The sequence below is a fragment of the Baudoinia panamericana genome, assembly GCF_000338955.1.
Source record: "Baudoinia panamericana UAMH 10762 unplaced genomic scaffold BAUCOscaffold_5, whole genome shotgun sequence".
Classification (NCBI taxonomy): domain Eukaryota; kingdom Fungi; phylum Ascomycota; class Dothideomycetes; order Mycosphaerellales; family Teratosphaeriaceae; genus Baudoinia; species Baudoinia panamericana.
This window is the reverse complement of record NW_006911261.1, coordinates 611384-634842: the sequence shown is the minus strand read 5'-3', so window position 1 is coordinate 634842 and position 23459 is coordinate 611384. Positions and strand designations below refer to the sequence as shown.

The window sequence follows — 23459 nt, the reverse complement described above, 5'->3', positions numbered from 1 at the left end:
CTCAACAGGCATCGATCTGGACCGGCCATCGACAGTCCTGAACATAGTTCGCCGACAACTACTGTAGCTCGACGGCAGTCCCAAGGCCAATATCTTGATCCTCACGGCTCACACAGGCTGCTGAGCCGTCATTCCGTGGCAGGATTGTTGCCGGGTCCACTTACCAGTCCCTTGAGCGCGTCACTGACGGCACTTGTTGCTGACAGTCTGCGCCGTGGGGTTGACGCACCTCACGGTCACCTGCGCCGTCGCACTTCAAAAGCTCGGAGGGCGCCAGTTACAGATTCGAAGCGCGCCTCTACTGCAGCGCAGAAGCGACACTCGATAGTTAGCGGCGACCTGGATTACGAAGATGATGAGGCCGCCAATCTACAGAACGGTGCAGGCAGCCCGCAGAGTCGACTGCGAAGCCTGAGTGCAACATGGACTGAGATCTTCGGCTCTGCTGCCAAAAGACAGAAGGTCGAGAGTAAGGATCCCGCACAGCGGCAGATTGACGAGGCTTCATAGCACCGTACTTCCGACATCTCGTTACAGTCACACTTGCAAGCGCACTTAGCGAGGCGTTGATCGGTTGAAGGGAATTATTGACTTAGGGAGCTATATCCTGTACCACTCGTTCGGTAATCGCCATGATCTTCTCATCCTCTAACCTTCGGCCTACTAATTGCAAGCTTACCGGCATCCCATGCACATCTGCGGACTCGTAATCCTTCTTTGTCACCTCATCAATCTCACTATAGGCCTTGAAGTCGGAAGGATACAGATCATCCCACTCATCCGCAATCACACCAGTAGGGAAGCTGGTCGCTGAGTAGTCAAGAATATTGAAAACACCAGTGTACGTAACAGTCTTGAAATCGCCGCTCTTCGGTGCAGCATACGGTGTGGTCGGACTCAGTATCGCGTCGAGTCCTTTGCAGGCCGCCCACCGGTCGAGGTATCGTTTGCACAATGCCGTACGCTGCTTCTGTAGCTGCCAAAGGTCGAACACACCTAGCTCTTTGGCCGACTCGTATGTCTGCATTTCCGGTCTGAACGGCTCACCGCAAGCTTCGAGTATCTTACGAACTGACTTGCCGCCATCGGCAATGAAGAAAGCGCCCATCAGATTCATAGCTTCCGCATGCCCGTCCGGCGCCCAATCAACGAGTTCGTAACCCCGGCCTTTCAGCTTCTTCGCAACAATACGTAGCGCCCGCTGTACGGGTGGAGTGGGATGGACCATACCGTTATCCCACAAGACGGCAATCTTTAGTTTCGGTTTGAGCTGTACTGTCCGCCATGGAAGGGGGATGCATTTCGGATCTTTCAGCCATGGGCCATAATTGGCCACATTCTCTGTGAAGAGTCTGAGGTCGGCTACGCTTCGTGCCATGGGGCCATGTACAGAGCCGATAGCTTCCTGCCCGGCCATGCCCGTTCGAGCGTCGAAGTGAGGAAAACGGCCATACGACGGTCGAATCGTGAAGATACCAGTGCATGCGGCGGGTATGCGAAGCGAACCGCCTATGTCTGTACCGAGTCCTAACGGACTACCGTGCATCGCTATCAGTGCGCTCTCGCCACCCGAGCTACCTCCGGAAGTCAAAGCACGATTGAGAGGGTTGACCGTTCGTCCGTAGCAGTTGTTGACAGATTCTGCGATCATCATCGCGGTTGGTACATTGGTTTTCACGAACGGAATAGCGCCGAGCTCACGCAGGATTTTGACAATAGTGCTTTCTTCGCGCATCGGTTCTAGAGCCCACGAGCAGAAGCCGACTGACGAAGGGTAGTCCGGAATGTTAAAGTTGTCCTTGATGCTGACGGGCAGTCCGTGCAGAGGCCCGACCGTCTTTCCTGTACGAGAGAAGATCTCGTCGAGCTTTTTAGCCTGTGCTAGCGCAGCGTCGAACATGATGACCGTCAAGCAGTTTGTCTGCCACACATTAGCTCAACGTCGGACACCGAGGTTGGGAGTGTCATCGAGGCGGCGTACAAGCTGGTGGGCAATCGCAGCTCGTTTACAGAACGCTCTCATGACTTCCTCCGCGGTCCATTCTCCAGCCGCTACAGCGCCAACGATGTCAGTAGCGTAGCTATCTGTAATTTTCAACTCCGTTTCGCTGAGCAAGCCGCACTTGGCTGGAAAGCCAGTCACATCGAGCTGCTCTGGAGGTGGCAGCTTGTCGTGCGACAGACGCCATTCCGAAGGTATTGAGTTGATGAGTCGGGTCTGCGCTTTCGCCGCAATATCGGTCCAGTCAAGGTCCAGCTTTGGCGGCACAGAGTCTGCCATCTTCAATAGTATAGCCGATAATGGGCAGGATGCTCAACTCTGGAAGGATCGACTACACAGCAGTCCCATGATTTCAATTCACGTGCTGGTTCCCAACAGCATGGCGTTGCAATAATGTACCGAAGCACCAAGATGAAGAGATGACCTGTGTCCATAAGTTTATTGGCCATGATTGCGCTCCTTCTCTACGAGGGGTAACAGCCGCCTATCACCTCCGCCGGACTGATGCCGACGGCGAACCTGATAAGCATGAAGCATGAAGCATGAAGCATGAAGCATCCAGATATACGATATGCATGGCTTATGGAGGGACTAGCAAAAGGGTGCTGGAACACTACATTATCATCTCAGGATTTGCCGCCTAAAAAGCTCGTGAAATACCCACGCTCGACTGGAGTGCACTGGAGGCTGACGACCGGCGAGGATCGGGCACTGCCGCATGACAGTCTCCTTTCTATTGCGCAGCACACTCTAGAAATGGCATACATGGTACATTATAGATTACAATCGTTTCAAGAAGATCAAAATCACAAGATGCTCCGGAGAGGTACAGAGCAGCAGGAACCAGTCACAAACACTGCTTTCGAAGACTCTGTGACAATAGGAATCGCGTTCACGTCCAATCCCACTAAACCTCACGACAGCCACTCTCAGCTCGAGTGATCTTCATCGACCCTCCAATCCACGCGCGATGTCCCCACACTGCTGGTCCACTCCCATGGAGCTAGCGGGTTTCATTTATTGCACCATCGTGGGTTGAGATGGAACCATCTATGCTGTTGCGCTCACTCAGTCTCTCTTTCGGCCGAACTAAATGCTGATGGGTTTCTTCCTGGGACCAGGCCTGGTCATGCAGATGGGCAGTCCCACAACATGACTCTTGCAATACAGCCAGCCAACTAGCGATTGCCAGTAGAGCACCTTGGTGTGTTGCGTGCTTCAGCCACGCGTTACCTTCCCAAGGGCACGAATGATACCCTAACTGCATCCTGCCGTGGCTAGCTCGCAACCGTCGAGTGACATACATATACCATCCCTCCTGGCAATGATGGAGCGACCTTCACCGTGCCCAAGAGACCTAGAGTTGACAATATGGGGCTCATCAAGGATTCTAACGCCGACACCGCGGGCATTAACCGTCTGGGAATGTTCAGAGCATACTATCTAGGCGCCGTCGTCTGCATAAGCGGCTTCCTTTGTACGTGCATTCCAGACTACCATCTCTATTGCAGCTGATATATTTCGCCACAGTCGGCTATGACAGTGGGATAATTGGCGGAGTGCTCACGTTGAAACCATTCGAACGCGACTATCGCTACACAGCGAAACAAGCTACTCACGTGTCCTCCCTCGCCGTGTCTCTTCAAAACCTTGGTGCATTTGTGGCTTGCTTGATCATCTTGCCCATCACGCACCGCTATGGAAGAAAATGGGCCATCGCGACATGTGCGCTCATCTTCTGCGTCGGCGCGGCAATTGAAACTGGCAATACACACAGTAAGGGTGCATTCTACGTTGGTCGAGTGATTGCTGGTCTGGGTTTGGGAGGTACAACTGTGGTAGTCGTGAGTAGACACATTTCCACGCAGCACCATGGCAGTCTCAGCACCTAATGCAGCCGCTATGCCGTGGGGATGATCATCATTAATTCGTAGCTCTTGCGATTGTCGGAGATGACGCTGACGAGGGTGATAATACCTCTAGCCCATGTTCAGCGCGGAGATGTCGCCTAAGCAGGTTCGTGGACAAATCGGCTCGTTCTACCAGCTCATGTATACACTTGGCATTGTAAGTTACTCCAGCTAGGCGCTCGTGCTAGGGCTGCTCTCGCAGTCATGAAGGCACCTCTATGAGTGACTGGATTGTGAGACTGATAGTACTTTACAGTTTACGAGCTACTGGGTCAATTGGGGTGTTGCTCGAGATATCTCCAGCTCGAAGACCTCGCAGTGGCAGGTCCCGGTTTCTCTACAGATATTGTGGGCTGGACTGCTTGGACTTGGCATGTTCACGCTGAAAGAGAGCACGCGATGGCTAACAGCCGTTGGTCGTCACGAGGAGGCATGGGAAAGCCTTAAATGGGTCCGCGCCGACGACGGACCGGCAACGCAAGTGGAGATGGAGGAGATTAGGCGCGGTGTTGAGATGGAAGCACATGCGGGAGAGGGCTTTAGACTCTCGGGTAAGCGTGCGGCCGTGATGGAATATTCCTGCTATTACTGATGCAGGCGCAGAGATGGTTCAAGGCAGCAATCTAAGACGCACGGTTACGGCCAGCTCGGTCTTCATCGCTCAGCAAGCGACTGGTAAGAAGTCACCGTTTCCCACATCATAGTAATCACAATATGCTGTCTGCTCCTGCTGAGCAGCTCAGCAGAAGGGCCAATCGTTGAGTGTGTTGACTTCAATGCACAACGCTCACTGACTCTACTACCTCAACCATACAGGTGCCACCGCTTTCGCATACTACGCCCCACAGTACTTCAAGCTGCTCGTTGGCAACAAGGGCAACTCCGACCTCCTCTTGACCGCGATCTTCGGTGCTATAAAATTCGCAGCTTGCTTGATCTTCGTCATCTTCGTCGCAGACAATGTCGGCCGCCGTAACATCCTGACAGCTGGCGCGCTCTTTATGTCTGCTTGTCAGATCTCTGCTGGTGCTGTGCTTGCAACACATCCAGCACCTGGCAATAGCGAAGTAACACAATCCGGCATAGCAACAATTGCACTCATCTATATGTTTGTCATTGCATATAACTTCTCGTGGGGGTAAGCGTACTCCGGAACTTGGTTTTTTTGAGGACATCGCTGACTTGCACAGCCCGTTACCGTGGCCCTACGTTAGCGAGATCTTCCCTACGAGGACCCGCGAGGCTGGCATAGCCGTTGGCGTGGCCAGCCAGTGGCTCTTTAACTTCGTCTTCAGCTTGACGACGCCTTATATGATTGCCAACATGGGGTGGGGCACGTTCTTGCTCTGGGGCCTATTTGACCTCTGTATTGCAGGATTCGCTTGGTTCGCCCTAGCGGAGACGCAAGGCCGGTCCATTGAGGAGATCACGAATCTAGACAGTAACACCGCGGGAAAGCCGATGCTTCACGAGGAGGACTCGGATGCGGTAAATGGAGGCTTACCAGAAGTGAAGGGTTGAGGAGAGCTGCACAGACAGCGATAGTCACATTTAGGGAGCAATATGCGTTGAGAATAGGCTGCCTCGAGCATCTCAGGTCAAAGTACAACAACCATCAGTTCGAGGCGTAGCCATTGCGTAGCTTCCAGCTAAATTTGCGTTGTACTGTAACAATGGACTATGTAGCCATAGTCGATCAGCAGGACCTCGTAGCCTTAGTTCAAGACGGATCACTCGGCTAGCTCAGAAGATTGGGATATCACACTATATATACAACAAAGAGCACGATGGATTCATCATCAGGTGGTATGGTCTAGTGGTATGACGTCACGTTGTGGATTGACTCATTAGAGTCCCTCAAGTCACCGTGCCAGCCTGGGTTCGATTCCCGGTACCGCCATCGTATGGCGCTGCGACGCAGTCGTGGAAAAATTCATTTTGGTTTTGTCAAGTCAGGGCGCCTAGTGCGTTAGTCTTTTGATAAAGAGATACAGCCACCTGTAGGGTTGATAACATTGAATTTCCACGACATGCGTCGCAGCGCCATACGATGGCGGTACCGGGAATCGGACCCAGGCTGGCACAAAAGCCAGCCATAGTTAGAACTACGTAATCTACGATGGCTTTTACGTGCCAGCGCCTATCAATGATTGTCAAGGGTCCAAAGCATTCGACATATTCCGACATCACATACGGTAGGCTGACGTTCTCGAGGTATACGAAGTATGCAAGCTCCTGTACGCTCCACAAGCTGCTGGAGCATCGACATTCAGCATGGGACTGTTCAGCCAACTGTGGCTGTTGCGCTTCTCTTCCCACAAAACCAGCGCCTCGCCGAAAAGTCTATCACACCATGATACCAACATCCCGACTCCGGGTCGTCACCATGGGCTCGTGTGCTGGTCGCTGGCAATGTTCGTGCCAAATAGAAACCACGAAATCGTGAACAAAAAGATGCAATACACCATGGCCAATGATGCGCGCATGTACCTCCAAAAGTCCCACGCACTTCTCTTTAGTCGAGTCGCCATTGGCTTCGGGTACGCGACATTTGTCTTGGGATCTCTGTCAAGCAGCTCTTCCCGCGGCTTCACCGAGGGTGGGAAGATGGCGTACAAAGGCGGCACCAGTGCCGCTTGGAGGAACTGCAGCCAGACGAGTGGCGGCCACCCAATGCGAGTGACCAAGTAGATGAGCTGGTTTCCATATGTGGTCTGTGTTAACGGATACGCGCTTGAGATGTTTGGGTAGACGGATCGAATGCAGGTCAACGCTACGCCGCCGAGGCATACGACCACGAACACCGCGTGGAATATCCCGCGTTGAACCCACAGGATGGCGTATAGACGTTTGAAAACGTGTGCACGGCGTTGAGCATCGCGCTCATGGAGGGCGTCCAGTATACTACCGGTAGACTTGAAGCCGGTTGATCGTCCGCCAAGCCGCTTGGGAAGCAGAAAAGACTGAACGAACGCGCTCAGGACGTAAGGTAGAAGCCACTGTTCCAGTTCCGCGTCGTACGAAGTGATCCTGATATCGTAGCGACCATTTCCGATCCCAGCGATCCATCCCATCACCATCTGGTGGATCCAGTGACAGGTCGCCCATATACATATCAGTCGGATCAGCCACTGGAGTTGAAACGCCGAAGTCCAGATGACGAGCGGATAGCCTGCGTAGAGCGCAAGAGGTACAAAGAAATAGCTTAGTGCGAGTGGAATCTGGACCCATTGCCGGAGATCGAACGTTATCCCTGTCAGCCTCTGGACAAGGTTGAGATGCTTGGCATACTTCCTGGAGGTCCGGAAGCGGAAGAGAATTGCAGTCTGGATGTGGCCGACCCACTACGACGAGGTCAGCGTTCAACGTCACCCAATGCCATGCACGGGCAATAGCTACCCAGCGAGTCCTTTGCTTCACGTGCGCATAATACGACTCTGGGACGCTACCGTACTGGAGAAACTCTTGAACGAAGACGGTTTTCCACCCGGCGCCTAGCAGCTTGGCCGAACAACAGACGTCCTCAGAGACCGACTCAACGGGAAAGCCTCCGATACCTTCAACGGCCGTCCGCCGCACGACGTAGCCGGAGCCAAGGCAGTCGGCATGCCCAAGACTATCATTGACTGCCTCCGTTAGTCCTGCAAATTGAAGCATGTTCTGCGTTAGCGGGTCATTAGTTGGTGTGTCGTAGACTAATCTATTAGCCCATGCCAAAGATGATGGTTATGGGAAGCTTGCAAGCTTACAAGTCTGAGGTGGGCAGGTCATTGCGACGCTCGGGTCATCAATAAGGTGCGGCAGTTGCGCCCGAAGCCAATGGGGCATACAGATCATGTCGGCATCCAGGCCTGCGACATACTCGCTCGGACTCGCGACTGCAGCCGTAAGGTTCCCCGTGTGGTCGCAACAGTCGTCGAAAGATTTATCAAAGGACTCCTTCTCCGAACCACTCGAGTGCTCAGTAGCTGTTTTGTAGGACTCCACAGAAGTCGTTGCCGAGTAAACTACCTGAGGACGACGCGGCAGTTGGATCTGGTCCATGGGAAGCGCTCTAGAGTAGCGTAAACCATTGTTCAGATTGCCAGCCTTATAGTCCGGTACATCTGGCTTCGGTCGGGAGGTGTAGTTAATATTCGGGTAAGTCTCCCGCAACGCCACGACGCTCTTGTACACCGATTCTGACCGACCATCATCGCAGAGGAAGACCCGAAAACGATCCTGTGGATAGTCGCTTAAGCAGGCTGCCCTTACTGTGTCAAGGATGACATCAATATCTTCGTTGCAGCAGGTTATGAGCACATCGACGGTAGGAACATTGTCACCGGAAAGTCGTCTGCGAGGTCTGTTGGGTGGTCGCCAAGCCAGAGCTCTCAGACTCTAGGGCAGAGCGTTCGTCACTGCCATCGTTAGGACAGTACTACACCGAGTCCGGCAACTATGCAAACTTACGCAGCGTCACTATCTTGAGCACCAGGAATGTCCAGGCGAGTGCAAGCCGTCGGCCGTGCTACACGTACGCTTGGGCGTAGACCAGCGTGTAGATGCGGAACCCGAAGTAGGCCAACATTGACGTCAAAGCAAGCAATGCCGTCGGAGGCATGAGCCCCCAGGACAGTCGCTTCGCAGTAAGCATTGTTGCTCTGGAAATGGACAGGATAGCGGGAGCGACAAAGTGAAATGTGGTGGAAACGGTACAATGCTCACCACCTACCGTCAAGAGAGGTGCAGTGTTGGATAAGAGAGCGGTCACGTCCGCCCGCATCGATGGGACACTCAGAAGCCACTGCATTGTAGGGAATGCGAGCATCTCGCCGGCACGGCTTAAAAAGCGAGTGATCTACGCTATGGCTTCGGTGTTGAGAGCAGTGCTCCATGTTTCCCACCAGCCGGACGTAGGTGCGAACTCATCACGGGCTTCATTTGGTGCTGCAGAGGAATGTTTCGGGCGAGTGTCGTGAGCTGCTGCGATGGGCGTGATCTACAACGCTAGCAGACGTGGGGGTCGCCTAATGTGCCCACTTAGATAGTTACCGTACCAAAGGACTATGCGAGAATATCATGCGGCTACGGAGGAGGGAGGCCCTGCTGGCGGCTGAGAACGCTCACTCAATGAAGTGCGCGAGGGACCCCGGGGAGCTGGCACTTGGAGCGTGGCACAAAGTAAGCCAGGGTCGACGCCATGGAAGGGATTTGGTCGGGCCATCGTCACAGGCGTTAGATCGACGAAGTTGTAGTGCGGGTGGTCGATGGGATTCCTTTGCGCGCCGGGCCCACCCACTTCTCCAGTTCTCGGCTCGAGCCGCAAAGGGGGTACTAACTTCAATAGTTCAATGCAATGGAAACTATAGGGCGATAATGCTGCGAGACGATCATTATATGACGAGACCGCTTAGAGATCGAGTGTGCCAAGATTCGCCCCGTTGAGACATCGGATCCGCTATAGGTACGGACAATCACATCTAGGTCTCGGACATCCTAGAGCTCGCACGCATGGCGAATGGACTGCAGCGCGAGTCGTTCAATCATTGTGGGATTGCGTTACACCCGACCAACTTAGTCAATTTTCGGCCAAGTGCGTCGGGAGTGTTGCTTCTCACTAGCAATTATGTCGCGTAAGGTGCCTTTGGATACCTTCAATATAGCCGAACATCTGTCTCAAGCACATGCATAGGTGCTTAAGAAGGCTGTTCTAGACTTCTTTCTCGACCTTCCCAGACCTTTACAGCTTGCTCAAACATAGCCTTGGCTTTAACCTTACTTTGTAGCCTTGCACATAGCAAAAACGCGCCACTCAACTTCCTGTGTAGACTGTATGTCTCCTCAGGCGGCGGACTCAATCGCTCCCTGAGCATCAAGCCAATGTTTGCTCGCACACGGTCCGTAATGGTCTGATCCTCAAAGTCGTACACGTCCGGTGCGCTCTCCACAAAGGGTTCAGCAAGTGTGAGAATGCTGTCAACGTGTGCTTTAAGCATCTCCTGGCTTTCGGCGCCGGTCAGATAGCCGAGCTCAATGGAGAGCTCGCGGCAAGCACTTCGGTCATGCTTGGAAGCCGCAATAAGTAGAGAGACGTAGGGCTCAATGAACTTGTCAGGATACTCCCGGCTTGCCCCGAAGTCAAGCAGCTCGATCTTGTTTGACTGCCGGTTGTACAAGAAGTTCGTCCAATTCGGGTCAGTTTGCATGAATCGCCACTCCATGAGCTCTCGCAGACACAGACGAAGAATCTGGCTGCCGATGTAGTCGCGCTCATCTTGTTTTAGATCCTTCAACTTGGTAACGCCTGTTCCGGTCATGAACTCCGCAGTCAGTACGTCAGGACCAGACGCCTCGGTGAAGACTTCGGGGACCGCGAACACGGACGGCTCATCACGTAGAAGCTCCCGGAAGCGTATGCAAGCTTTTGCCTCACGCTCGTAGTCACACTCCCAGCCGAGCTCGACACGAGCGTTCGCAATAGTCTTCTCAAGGTAGAGACCCTTCGGCAACAAGCGACTGGCTGTCAGCAGAAGAGTCAGGTTGTTGAGATCAGAGTCTATGCTGTTTCTGACGCCAGGGTACTGGATCTTGACGGCCACCTCCTTTCCATTGGATGCAAGTCTCGCCTTGTGGACCTGGCCGATTGAGGCCGCTGCGAAAGGCCTCTCTTCAAAGTCGGAGAACAGCTTGCGCCAATCTTGGCCAAAGTTCCGAATCAGAACTTCGTCGCGCTGGAACGAAGGCATATAGTCCGCACTGTCTTGCACTCTCTGTAACACGGCGTTTATGGTCGGTGGCAGGACTTTGGAATCTGCGAGGTCGTCAGTTCTGCTCGCGTCTTTGAAGTCTTGACGCGTACCCTGGAAGCTGATCATCTGGCCCAGCTTTAACGCTGCACCTCTCATGCGGCTCAGCTTAGATACTAGTCGATCCATGTTGGCCTCGCTCAGCATCAGACTGCCGGTAGAGCTACCTCCGGTCATACGCCTGAAGCTCTCTCCAACTACGCCAAACGCCATACTGGTTGCCAAGCCGCTGTACTGCCATAGTCGGCCAAGGCGAGATGATGGTACACGCGACTCACGCATCTGATACGGTGCGTCTTCGGGCTGGGCGGCCACAGCAGATTTTATACCAGACTTCTCGAGACTGTCAGCACGCACCAGCAAACATGTGGCGGAGCATATTGTTCGTTTCACTTACCTCTGCTTCTTTCGCGATCGTGGAAGCAAGCCGTTGCGTTTCCACATCAGCCAGTCCCGCATTTGACGGCGAGGAGCCCTGAGCTTCCATCTCGCCACGGGTCTGCTTCTTGCTTTTATTCTGCCATCGCTCTCGTGCAGCTACCATCTCCGGAAGAGGCTGAGGCGGCAATCTTGACCTACCAGGATAAGGATTGCTGCGCTCTGGTTCGGCTTGACCCAACATACGTGAGACTTTGGGGCTGGAGTAGACATTCGTATCAGCATCGTTGGGTTGTTGACCAGCATTACAATCGGCAGGTACAGGGTAAGTGTCTTGATTGAGCTCGTGCGCGTGCCTAGCATTGGAGGCGGTAGGTCCGTCTTCCGTATACTTGGGTATCTTCGTTCTAGGCAAGGATGACAGCTCTGGCGAAGAGTGATCTGCTCGCACGGAAAATGTATCTTGGTCTAAATTCACTGCTTGCTCTGACTGCGTGTCCGCAGATACGGCTGGTATTTGCCCTTCCGACTGCCTTTGTAACTGCTTCATGCGGATAGAAGAATGCGATTCGTTCGGTGCGGTTCTCACGATGGAGTCGGAATCGTTCGCGTTGTCATGGCCAGAGCTTGCTTTGCCAGGCTCATGATCCACATTTCCCGCCTGCGCGACGGTATCTGCGGCGTTTACAGAAGCGCTAGGCTTGATCGCAGCCGTATTATATAGACTTCCATCCCGACTACGCTCTGGTGAAGGCGGTCCTTGGTATGGAGATTGCTGCTGCTGTTGCCATGGCGGAGCCGCCTCGTTGAATCTCTTTGACAGGGCAGCCGCAGCCGCTAATGTCACCGTGAGTCTATCGGTTTGACTCTTGACAGCTTTCCCCAGACTCGAGGTCCGCGTATATGCCTCCCATTGCTGCAGGCGGACCGCATAGTGCTGCTTTGCGATCGAGCTGCCGGCATTGAGAAGTTTTGCAGCGTCCAGCAGACGCTTACCGGCCATCAATGTGCGACTGCTACACTATGTGTGATTTCATTGCTTTCAGAGTTGCTACTCAACGTAGCCGCGTCTCCAGAAAAGCATTCTTTTGGGGCTATGGCAATGTGCGTATGGCCGTAACCATGGTGGAAGACGGTCCGGTCGTGCCTTCCGGATGGGGAAGCTCTCCGCTGAGGCCGTGGTTCCTTGGCATTTTCTTGTGTCTTCCCCTGATGCGTTCTGCACAACTGACTCCAGGACTACACGCACGATGTCCTGGTTAAGAGCTGGCACCACCCGCTAGGTTATGTTGCAACAATGTGTATACAGCGGTCGATCTCTTGCATACGCTAGGTATTTTGTTCTATCAGGCACTGTCTATTTAGACAAAGGTGCGAAAACAGGCTGCAAGGCGCCCTACAACGACGTACCCAAGCAACAAGCAACGAGCAACAAACATCGTACCATCTGAGTCTATGAGCATACGCGCTTGAGGCCCGTCGGCTGCAGGAAGAACGATAACGATGCATGCTGACTGAATACTATAAGCCATCCGTACGGAAACGCACGGAGAAGTTGATCATTCATGACTGCACAAAAGCTACGACTTTGCCAGTTGCGTGAGATGGCATCATGTTAGGAGACTACCGTGCCTAACAACACGCCGATGCTGGCTATTCTCAGGTAAACGTGAAACTGCGCTGTGCGTCCCAGACCCGGTATCGGACATTCGACCACTGAGGCCATCAAGGGACCCTGAAGCTCTCCGGACTCATCGGCTGGGTTTTAGTAGGCAAGGCGTAAAGATGAAAGGCGTCGCAACTCTTCCAGTAAAACGATGGCACGCTACATCTCTTACTTGGCACGATTTTTCTCGGAGATTTAGACCAGTCTCGATTGCGCTGCGTGCCGCTGCGCTGGGTGTGTTACTATGGAGACGATCGCACTGCATTGCTGTAAAGAAGATCCTTAGTCCGCGGATGTCTGTTTCTCACAGTTCATGGGCCCGTAAGACCCTCCCTCGAATGCCCTTACGCGCTTTCGGTAGTCCTCCGTCAAGATGGCAGCCCTAACAGGATATATCACACCAAGACCTTGAGCGACTTCCAGGCCCAGCCTGGCTGCTTATCAGCCTAACAAGGTTCCAATCCATTGTGGGGGAGAGCGGAGGTAGGAGTAAGCCCACGGTCCCGAAGCGCCCATGGGCGCGCCTTATCGGCTGTCTAGGCTATGGGGAAGAATAACCAATCTCCTCTATCAGATAGCAGCCAGTACAAATTGGGAGCGGCTCTAGACCGGGTGAAGTCGTGGCCACGTGCGCTCTGCATGTTGCGGCTCTCCGGCTAAATGAGTGCAACAAAGCACCTTTGGTATATACAGCGAGAGTACCCTCGCATTGGCTCCGGTTAGAAGTGACTCCCACGCTTTTATTTGAGCATATCGCAATACCACATTATTCGCTGGATAATTCCTTGCACAGCCTCTATCACCTTCCACTCATACCAATAACATCAGCTGATATCAGCTGAGTTACGTTAAAGTGCGATGGAGACCATATGCACCATGTCGGTAAAGTTGCATGCACACCTTGGAGTTCGCAGCAGGAGCAGGAGCAGGAGTACCGACGCGTGAATACCACAGGGATACGGAATACCGTACGTTGTAGACGATATGGGCTGGGAAGAGAAGGCTACAAGTGCAGATATGCTCATAACATGATATAACACTGCAATGCTACACACGCCAGTGGCAGCTGCAGGCCATGGTATCATCCTCACCATTACAGCGCCATATTAATTGGATCACCTTGTGCGCAGCTCTTCTCTCATTTTCATCGTTGAGAATCAGGTGCCTTGCAATGCGACACCAGAACGCTTAGAAGATGGATCCCTTGCGCTCAACATCCTCGGTGATGTTGGCATCAAGCTTCGCGCCGTCCTTGAGACCCATATCGGACGCGAAGGTGGTGGATGGCTTCCACTTAGCAGAGGTACGTGGGGTAGTTTCCTCCATCATCTTGTCAACCTGCTCGAGCGAAAGACCCTGCGAGCCACATTAGCACTGCGCTGCCTCGGAAGTAGGGAACGAAAACACGTACCTTGGTTTCTGGAACGAGGAAGTAGGCGTAGACGAAGGCGCAGGTGCACAACCCGCCCCAGACGAAGAAGACGTTGGACTTCAGGTTACCCTCATCGGGGTTCACCATGTACGGTGTGATGACGGCGATGATGGTGTTCCAGAGCCAGTTGGATGCGGTGGAAAGAGCGACACCACGCGAGCGAATTGGCAGCGGGAAGATCTCGCCAATGACAATCCAAGCGCCCGGACCCCAGGTGGAGGCGAAGAAAAAGATGAAGATGGCGATGAAGGCGACTTGAGCATTGACTGCCCCGATGTTGTTTGCAGTAACCGCGGTAGGGTCTGCCGCGGTCGGGGTCGGGTGGGTGTGGTTGAAGCCGACGGTGTCACCAATGATGGCGACGAGGAACTGGCATATCAACATGCCGAAAGCACCCCAGACGAGCAGCGGGCGACGGCCGAGCTTCTCCACGGTGTAGAAAGAGATTGGGGTCGAGCACACGTTGACGAGGGTAAAGATGAGCGAGATCAGGAAGACGTTGCCGATAGCGCCGGTCGACTTCAAGAACGGCGTGGAGTAGTAGAAGATGAAGTTAACACCGGTCCACTGTTGCATCATCTGCAGGGAAGTACCGAGAATGGTCTTGCGCAGGTTGGAGTTGGACTTCATGAGCGAGCCCTTGAAACAATTGGCCCAACCGTTGATCCAGCTGCCAGACGGGATCAAAGAGCGCTCGTACTCCTCGTTGGCGATAATCTCAGCAAGCTCGGCCTCGACGTACTCGCTGTCGGCCGGCTGGCCACGGAGAATGCAGAGAGACTTGCGAGCCTGCTCAACGCGACCACGCTTGACGAAGTAACGAGGAGAGTCAGGCAAGAACATGAGGCCAACACCGAGGATGACGCCCCAGACGAACTGGATGCCAATGGGAATGCGGTAAGAGCTTGCATCGGGGCGACTCTGGGTTGCGTAGGTGACGCAAGCCGCGAGCAAGAGACCGATCGTGATGCAGAATTGGTAGCCAGCGACGAGCGCACCACGGACCTTACGCGGGCAGATCTCGGACATGTATAGGATGACGATGGCTGATTCGAAGCCGACGCCCAGACCGGCGATCAAACGACCGGCAACGATCAGGCCGAGGCCATTCGTAGCAACCTGAAGAATGACGCCTGACCACCCATTAGTGACTCGGTGTCAATCAATGACTTGTTATGTATCCCTCGCTTACCGATAATGTAGATACCGCAGCCCAGGACGACGGTCCACTTGCGGCCGAGGATTTCGGCAACGTCACCAGCGATGATGGCGCCGAAGAAGGTACCAGCGGACAAGATGGCCGTGATGAGCGAATTGTGGGGACCACTGAGCGCAGTGTGGCCGGGACCCTCGATGAGCTCAATGAAGACGGCAGAGCCAGTGACACCGTTGATGTAACCGGAATCGTAGCCGAAGAAGATACCCCCGAACGACGCGAAGGCGCAGATCAGGTAGGCCAGGAAGGTGACCGGAGCCTCGATGCGGTTGACATCGGACGTGGCCGCGAGCGCGCCGCCGCCAGGCATGTTGCCGCTACTGTGCCTGTACTGTCTAAGATGGGTCGTATCGGGAGGAGTCTCACTGCCGGGTCAGATGTGAGCAGTAGGTAATGGGCACGGCGAGAATGCTGTCAAGGGAAGGGAACAGTTTCACCAACGCAGGTTTGCGAGAGCGGCAGCGTTCAAATATGAAGAGCTAGCTTCACTTGCGGGGAGTGCAGCGCCTCGAGTAAGCCTCGGCGATCCGCGTCTCTGTTTGGGCCACGACTGGAAATTGATGTTGCACGTGAGGATGCTCAGGCGGTTGGCTAGGCAAGCACGGGGCTCCACAGAGCGATCTGGGCAGGGTTATGATTGGGCGCTTGGACCATCCCACCGTGCAGCCGCTCCCGTATAATGCATACAGAGGCTGGACTAAGCTAGCGTTCACTTGGCACGCTCACCCCGCTCACACGACTCGACGGGCAGGAAGCGATGGATGTGTGTAATGCTACCGCTCGCAGCTGACGCGCCTCTTCCGTTCACATCGGATTGGCGGCGGATGGCGGGAACGCTGGAGTGCAACGTCGACGAACGTGCGGGCGCGGCGTAGTGTGAATGCTTACAGTGGCGTGGCAACGAAGCGCATGCCCGAAATTTCGGACCAGCCCGCTCGCTCCCCATGCACGCCATGGGTCGCACTATAAGCTCGACACTGCATGTGCTGGTGGTTGTCGGGTCCCATGCTGGCCTTTGTTCACATCAAACCTGAACTCTGCCAGCCTCATGGGTTGGTGTTACACATGCTTCCGCTCCTAACGATCTTTACATCTTTCAGTAGAGCTTCCGTCCTGCCATGCTCCCTGGTACCGCCAGCCGCCAGCCGCACATTTGGTAAGAGCCGAGTAACCCTAGTTTGATGTACATCCACCTGCAGCGAAAGTCGATGACGTGAACCCCGCGACTCTACCGCAGCGTAAGCGCTGCAACAGTGTCATGTGGCCACGCTTTGCGCCGGCTTGCCGAGAAGCCTTCAGACATTTGATTGAAATTTTGCCTCCAGATGACCTGTCAAATTGTTCGCCTCCACTGTGGAGCGCCCATGTGGTCTGGCAGAATAATTACGAGATGTCACGATCTCGGGCGACAGTCCGAGTGCCACTTGAGTCAATGCAGGCAAGTCTGTGGCCACCCGGCGAGCGCTCAGGCGAGCAATTTGGACGAGGCTAGCGTTGTGAGCCACCGAAAGCATGCAGACTGAAGTCGTCGCTCATCACATCGAGATCGCTTCGACATCTGGTCTCTCTGAGGCCGGCTGCGCGTAATCTTCCGCCAAGATACTCGAAGCTCTTGTTCATGGAGACACTCGTTAGGTCCCGCAGGTTCATAAGTACATGTACATATGGGGCCTTATGCAAGCCCGCACCTATACCGCCTCATAAGCAACGGAGCTGAGGCCCTAAAGAGGCAAGGTCAACTGTAAAGCTTGGAGCATCTAAGCAATTCTCCACCACTGAATCTCATGCGAATGTTCGCGAGCCGGAAGCGCGGCTTGCTCAGCCGGCAAAGTGGACGGATATGGCTCGATGTACAAAGGTCGATCTGCAATCTGCACTACACATCTGTCTTGCATGCACACACCACATGCAAACCTGGAGTGTTTAGGATGTTCCGCGTGTTTGACATGGTGGTCACTGTCCAGTACTGAACTCACCTCCACGCAAGCGTCATTAGTCTCTGCGCGAGAAGCGTCGAGAATTGATGGAAGATCCACCATAGAACTTAATCTTTGCGCATACCATGGTACCAGTGTACGATGTCGCGATTTGTATCTTGAACTCGCGGCCAGAACCGCGTAGGAGAGTACGTGCCTACGGACAGGCGGCACGATTCGCCGGAGTACCCTGCAGGACCGAGCAATAATTGTCACAGTTCTAATGCTGGACCTGATCGAGACGCAGGTACCAGTGTACAGCTGAAGGCTGGCCAGCCGTTACTTTGGCAAGTAAACCTTGCTGGATCTCAAGCCGCGTCAATCTCTGCGAACCGGGCCCGACCATGCGGTCGATCACACGGCAACAATCTCATCGAGACGTGGCAGGATTCTGTGAGGGTTGGTATGTACATAGGTTGATTAGACCATCAATTCTCCTTGGAAAGACTACGTTCAGCTTCGCTCTCGCGACACTAGTTCATCAAAATCGGTAGGCAAACGACTCTTCATTGCTCGATGCTGAATAGACGTCGCAAGAACTCTGTCGTGTGACAGCCTGACGTTATCACCATAGACAGACCCAACAGAACGATCCGTGAACCACGGCAACGATACGCGAAAAGGGGCGACATTGACTTCGCGGAATTCGCTCTTGTTTCACCACCTTTGGTGAACGCGATATTGCGAAACTCTCACTTTATCATTACGTACTAGACCTACCAAATGCCCATACCATATGATTTTGCTTCTCCATCAAGCGTATGCCAATTGACTTGCCACTGTCTGGATCGCTCTGTTATTGCGCTTTCAGGACTCGACATGGCATGCCCTCGCGCGGTTTCGCTGTCCCAACGAACACAGGATAAGCTTCCTCTCCGTCTAGATCCTGCTTCCCTTTCCGAAAGCTCTCATCCTTCGCCCATACCGTGCCATCATCCTTGAGCTCGTCGAGCGCGTCAAAGGCTGGCTGGAAGTCGAACGACCTGCATACCAAGGCTAGAACAATGCGCGACTCCAGCATCGCAAGCTCCTGTCCGATACAATTACGCGGCCCTCTTTCGAACGGTCGCCACGCAGTTTCTGGCAGCTTGCTTTCATTCTCGGGCAAGAAACGCGCAGGCATGAACAAATCCGCGCTGTCACCCCATACTTTCGGGTTCCGGTGCTGAGCGTAATGTATGACCCAAACGAGGAAGTCAGGCGGTGCTGGATACGCTTCGCCTGATTGAGGATCTCGGATCATCAGCCCGGGTGCGCCCTTCCTCGTGGCGCTTACGGGTGGAAAGAGTCGCAGTGTTTCTTTGATCACTGCCATCGTATACTCGAGCTTGTTGAGAATATATGGATCGTTCTTGATGACCTGCGGCGTCTGGTCGATGGGACCAAGGACGGCGTCGTGTTCTGCGCGGATGCGCTCGAGGCAGTCCTGGTGTTTGTGAAGAAGGTAAAAGGCATACGCGATGGCGGTACTCGTCGTGTCGTGTCCTGCGAAGATGAAAGTACGGATCTGCGTGATCGCCATCTTCCTGAACTCGGCGTCCATTGCTGGCCTGGAACTCTTCATACCTTCATTGATGTCCGGTAGCTAACGTCGTTGGGTACGAGGGTCAGCTACGTTCAATGTAATCTGAATGCTAACACAAGTTGCTCGATGATATTACCTGAATCTGGTAAGCATCCATGGCAAGATCGATGATCGCGCGCTTTCGATGCTTCTTCTGGTTTGGCGGTGATAGCACGGCGGCGCCTTCATCGTTTCTTGCGAACCGCTCATCCAGCACATTGCCGATATACTGTTTCATGATCTTGTCATTCCTCCAGCGATTGTAAATGCTTATCATTGTGTCTGTCAGCAAGCACTCAAGCCCGCATACGGATCCATCGACAAGCCGAACGCACCCTGAGGGATAGTACATATACCACGGCTCAGCAATACCTGTGTTGGGTAGCTGAGTGACTTGGGAACGGAAAGCGACCACCATCGCATTCTCGCCCGTTTGAGTTCCTAGGCGGAGGTCTAAAGCTACTTTACCAATAACATCGACAGTCAAGCGGGTGGCGTGTTCCTCAAGCCTGACAACCTCGCCCGTCTCAGCGAACGCTGCCATCTTTTGACGGAACACTAAGCCGTCGTCGACAATGCCGGCGGTGAGTGTTGTCAGGTGCGAGGAGGAGAAGCCGGGATTCATGATACTCCGCCACTTCTTCCAATGCGGACCATCAGTTGAGACAAGATTACCAGGCCCGGCGAGATGATCGAGGAAAAGAGCTAGACCCGGGTACTTGTGGCAAACATAATCTACCGTCACTTGGTTTGCCACTTGAGGATCGAAGATATACAATATGGGTCGCTCAAGAGGCCAAACGTCCAGATAGACTGATCATGGAAGTGTCAGATCCTGCCGCGCCAGAGTCGTCGTGGAAACATACAATAATCAGTCGCTATGTTGTACTTCTTCTGAAGTCGCAATGGCAGGACTGCTTCGCCGTTAGCGGTCTTGATTTCTGCTCCTTTCTTACCTTGAGAAGATGCACCGACCGTGTGGATGCACTCGCATCGGCACTTCCTGCATAATATCTGCCATTACAAGCAGGTGCCCAAAGATCCATGAATGTGGTGGGCCAGGCTGTATAGATCCAGTCCGCTTAGCCCAGCTTTGTCCGGACAGCAGTTCACTTACCAGGTAATGCAGCATCTTCCTTGTATTGTATCCTCGCCAGAGAAACCTGCCTACGTATGCAATTGTCACGACAGCCAACAGCGCTCCTCCTATGATCAAACGTAGTGTGGCCATACTAGTCGTGCGCAGCTTTGGCACAAGAAACAAAGGGAAGATGCGAAGACTCGGAAGCGTTAGTTGCGCACGATACTAAACACTTGTCGAAACAATCAGACACATAGCACGGAAGTAGCTGCACCTGAGAGAGCAGTCTCAGCTGAGGCTGCGGGCTTCGTTGTTCGCCAGTTCAACAGCTTGCTCGGTTGCCAAGCCTTGCAGTTCCTACAGGCTGAATCATTGTAAGAAACTCCTACGTACAGGTATCCTGGCTAAGTGCACCAAAGAGGTGAGCACGAATCTAGTCCGGACTTGTTGAGGGTTGTTCAACAATGCCAGGCTGGGAGCAGACGATGTAAGATGTGACCAGGAGATTCGGATGCAGACGTGAGGAACGTCGCATTGCCGGGCGCTTGCTAAGCACGAAAAATGCCGAAGCCCGAAACGCTTCGGAAATGCCATAAGCATTGAGTTCACAGCTGCGATTGCGTGGAAGAATACAATGTTCAGACAGTAATGCGTGCTGTGGCATATATCAGTTGCTGCACTCGTCAACACCAGTCTATGATGGTCCGAGAACGGCTGCAGCGTAAACGAATTACTTTAATATTGCAGTCGTGGCAATACGTTTGTGCAGAGAGCCATCTGGTTCATATTTGATATAGCGGACGTTCGTACGCGGGACACTCATTGGATCGACTGGACTGTGACGTTATTTTCGCAATGGCAAGCACCCGTAAAGCCATCCTCACAGCAACCTTCGGGCAATATGTCAAGGACGATCCGGCCGCCCTAGCTCGCTTTGGTGGCGAAGACAAGATCAAGCAGATGGTCGCAGCCAGTGTCAAGCAAGCGAACGATGCCGGCTTCGACATTAGCAACATCGCGCTCAATCCCAAGGATTTGCAAGACAGCATTGAACGGCTTGCTGCTACTCTGAAAGACAAGCAGTGGGATGGCTTCCTGATCGGTTTTGGCATCCGCGGCGGCAAGGAGCATACGCCATTGTTCGAAGCGGCTGTTAACACTGCTCAAGAGGTCGCGCCCAGGACGAGGATGTTGTTCGGAAACGCGCCCGACGATCTGTACAACACCCTGCAGCGCAACTTCCCGGACGTAGCGTGCTCGGTCAAGCAAGGTGGCGGATAGTCAGAGTCAGCATCCAGTTGCTCTAGCAATGGAAGGACTCCAAGGCGCGGGAAGGTTCCCTATGCGGGTATCATGTTTCTCACGGTCACAGCGTGCCCGGTCAGCCTCGTGTCCAAACGTACGTCGAAGCGCAGCGCCGTGGGAGTACAGTCGAGTTGTCGTGCTCTCTCTCCGATGTGGCAAGTGATTAGCGTTTCGTATTGCATATCTGCCCGTCAAGAGCGTCAAGTCGCTGCGATTATACCCAGTGAATGCTTTCCATGATGCCTCAATCATTATCATATAGAAATAAATTCAGAACGGTTCTACGTACACTGTAAGATCGAACTGACTGTACGAGCAAAGGTCAGCAATAGCAACAGCCGCGGAGGTTCAACGCCCAATCAAGTCTAGCGTGAGCGGCTTGGCGGCAGTCGTCACTGCCACCCAGGCACGGTGAAAGCCCTGCACCTCCTGGATGAGCTTCACTGCACACTTTGCCATCAGAGCGCGCGCAAAACCGTCAGGAAATCCACCAAAATTGACCACAGTATAGGTTGTGTAGTACGGCGCTGTTCATGCCCAATTTTGTTGCTCATCGACGCAATTTTGCATGTATTTGCACGCAAACAGCGAAGGGGCAAGGTGGCCAGTTTGCGACCGTGCGCACGGACCGTGACAACTGTCCGGGCGCACCGGCACGTGATCTCTGCTTGTGCTCGAGGTCATGTCCACGAGAGCCAATACGAATCGACAAGTGCGGCAGCGCAAGCTTAATCCTAAACAAGGACTTCGTATCATACGCGAGAGTGATATCGAGGAGCAAGCGGACGATGATGTCCAGAAGCACCTCCACCATGTGGAGACGGGTGTTGAGAAGGGGGAGGAGATTGTACGCCAACCTAGTCCGTGTTGTTTGATGTGCGCATTAGCTAACAAACGAGATAGGAATACCACTTACAAGCCATCATTAATGCGTCGAACGCTGCGGCACTTGGCGCGAAGATCAAGACAAGTTACATCCCCACGCCGGAGGCCGTGCGAGTCAAGGGCCTCAAGTATGACGAGCTGTATCCGAGAGTCTTCAAGGAGCCAGCAACGTACATTCGCTTCAGCTCCACTGTCGAAGATTGCATAGGCGTGCCGTACTGCATGAACGATGAGGATGCCGAGTTTCTTGCCAGGCTGAACGATGGCAAGGAGGTTGATGGCCGTGACCGCAAGGACAAGCTCAGCCAATGTTCTGAAGACACGTTCGAAGAAGTGATGAACTTCTTTGAGGAGACCAGTGCCCGCTTGCAGCCTTTTGCCAACGTCGATAGTGCGCCTCTTCCGACACTGGACGAGCTTGAGCGGTCCATGGAGGAAGGCATATCTGCAGATGCCTACCAGTATCTGAAGCCCATATACAAGTACTGGATCGTGAGGAAAGGGTCCCGGCCGCTTATGCCGACCATCAAGGTCCGAGTCTTGGATACTGCAGCGGAAGCTGATGACGCAGACCCATATGTATGTTTCCGGCGGCGTGAAGTCCGACAGACCAGGAAGACCAGAGGCAGAGATGCTCAGGTCGTTGAAAAGCTAAAGAAGCTGCGACTTGAGCTTGAACAAGCCCGATCGCTGGTATCCCTGGTCGTAGACCGTGAGAGGCTCAACAAGGAAAATCTCGAAGTTAGCCATAGAGTTTTCGAACAGCGAAAGCAACTGAAGGAAGTCAAGGTTGCAAAGGGAATCACAGGCGATAAAGGTGATGATGAGGAATTGCTCGTCAATCAGAAGCCAGCTGGCAAGCCCAAAGCGAGGCAAGACTCTGCACAGCAAAGACCCACGACGATCCGTATTCGGTCGGTTGGTGAGCGTACAGCACCTGATGTTGACCTGCCACTGCTCGAAGACTGGCGTGCGGAAGCCGAAGCGTTTGTCAACAACACAATTGAAAACCGCAAGGAGCAGCACGCGAAGTGGAACCAGCACTGGGTCGACGATACCAAGTATCCAATCACGCCGCCATTGGAAGAACCGGATCCGATGCTGAAGTGGGCGCAGCTCCCGCCCGAAGGCTTTCAGTACCCGACACCTCCGCCGTCTTTGCCATCGCAGTCAAGCGAGGACAAGGAAGGTGACATCGAGATGCAGGATGCGCCATCAGCCAGAGACACTGAGCAAGCGGTTTCCGGTGCGGAACC

At 53.7% G+C, this 23459-nt stretch overlaps 9 protein-coding genes and 1 non-coding gene across 10 annotated transcripts; 4 read left to right on the top strand and 6 right to left on the bottom strand.

Moving 5' to 3' along the window:
• Positions 1–485: 485 nt before the first annotated feature.
• BAUCODRAFT_32930 (uncharacterized protein) lies at positions 486–2595 on the bottom strand. The gene is made up of 2 exons (XM_007677017.1): positions 1982–2595; positions 486–1921 (listed from the first exon to the last, which is right to left on the bottom strand). The coding sequence occupies exons 1-2, from the start codon at positions 2279–2281 to the stop codon at positions 593–595; spliced, it is 1629 nt and encodes a 542-aa protein (XP_007675207.1). The 5' UTR covers positions 2282–2595; the 3' UTR covers positions 486–592.
• Positions 2596–3373: 778 nt separating this feature from the next.
• BAUCODRAFT_147340 (uncharacterized protein) lies at positions 3374–5433 on the top strand (the record flags this gene model as incomplete). The annotated part of the gene is made up of 7 exons (XM_007677501.1): positions 3374–3479; positions 3533–3846; positions 3986–4069; positions 4169–4463; positions 4516–4587; positions 4729–5050; positions 5103–5433. 7 exons carry the CDS (start codon positions 3374–3376, stop codon positions 5431–5433), a joined length of 1524 nt encoding a protein of 507 aa, XP_007675691.1.
• Positions 5434–5714: 281 nt separating this feature from the next.
• Positions 5715–5812, top strand: BAUCODRAFT_t21. Its single transcript has one exon. It is a non-coding gene; the product is annotated as a tRNA-His (tRNA).
• Positions 5813–6069: 257 nt separating this feature from the next.
• BAUCODRAFT_138544 (glycosyltransferase family 2 protein) lies at positions 6070–8548 on the bottom strand (the record flags this gene model as incomplete). Its single annotated transcript, XM_007677500.1, has 5 exons — positions 6070–7256; positions 7312–7607; positions 7662–7790; positions 7983–8290; positions 8433–8548. The coding sequence occupies 5 exons, from the start codon at positions 8546–8548 to the stop codon at positions 6294–6296; spliced, it is 1812 nt and encodes a 603-aa protein (XP_007675690.1). The 3' UTR covers positions 6070–6293.
• A 1042-nt stretch (positions 8549–9590) lies between these two features.
• On the bottom strand, positions 9591–12081 carry BAUCODRAFT_23549 (uncharacterized protein; the record flags this gene model as incomplete). Its single annotated transcript, XM_007676933.1, has 2 exons — positions 9591–11033; positions 11098–12081. 2 exons carry the CDS (start codon positions 12079–12081, stop codon positions 9591–9593), a joined length of 2427 nt encoding a protein of 808 aa, XP_007675123.1.
• A 1851-nt stretch (positions 12082–13932) lies between these two features.
• On the bottom strand, positions 13933–15702 carry BAUCODRAFT_69251 (uncharacterized protein; the record flags this gene model as incomplete). Its single annotated transcript, XM_007677316.1, has 3 exons — positions 13933–14100; positions 14156–15309; positions 15369–15702. 3 exons carry the CDS (start codon positions 15700–15702, stop codon positions 13933–13935), a joined length of 1656 nt encoding a protein of 551 aa, XP_007675506.1.
• Positions 15703–16599: 897 nt separating this feature from the next.
• On the bottom strand, positions 16600–17239 carry BAUCODRAFT_32925 (uncharacterized protein). The gene has a single exon (XM_007677016.1). It carries the CDS (start codon positions 16904–16906, stop codon positions 16688–16690), a length of 219 nt encoding a protein of 72 aa, XP_007675206.1. The 5' UTR covers positions 16907–17239; the 3' UTR covers positions 16600–16687.
• A 628-nt stretch (positions 17240–17867) lies between these two features.
• BAUCODRAFT_32924 (uncharacterized protein) lies at positions 17868–19151 on the bottom strand. The gene has a single exon (XM_007677015.1). It carries the CDS (start codon positions 18909–18911, stop codon positions 18165–18167), a length of 747 nt encoding a protein of 248 aa, XP_007675205.1. The 5' UTR covers positions 18912–19151; the 3' UTR covers positions 17868–18164.
• A 1479-nt stretch (positions 19152–20630) lies between these two features.
• BAUCODRAFT_32921 (uncharacterized protein) lies at positions 20631–21640 on the top strand. The gene has a single exon (XM_007677014.1). The coding sequence runs from the start codon at positions 20869–20871 to the stop codon at positions 21292–21294; it is 426 nt and encodes a 141-aa protein (XP_007675204.1). The 5' UTR covers positions 20631–20868; the 3' UTR covers positions 21295–21640.
• A 360-nt stretch (positions 21641–22000) lies between these two features.
• BAUCODRAFT_46691 (uncharacterized protein) lies at positions 22001–23364 on the top strand (the record flags this gene model as incomplete). The annotated part of the gene is made up of 2 exons (XM_007677153.1): positions 22001–22165; positions 22222–23364. Coding segments are annotated over 2 exons (1308 nt in total), but the record flags the coding sequence as incomplete, so codon positions are not given.
• Positions 23365–23459: the final 95 nt, after the last annotated feature.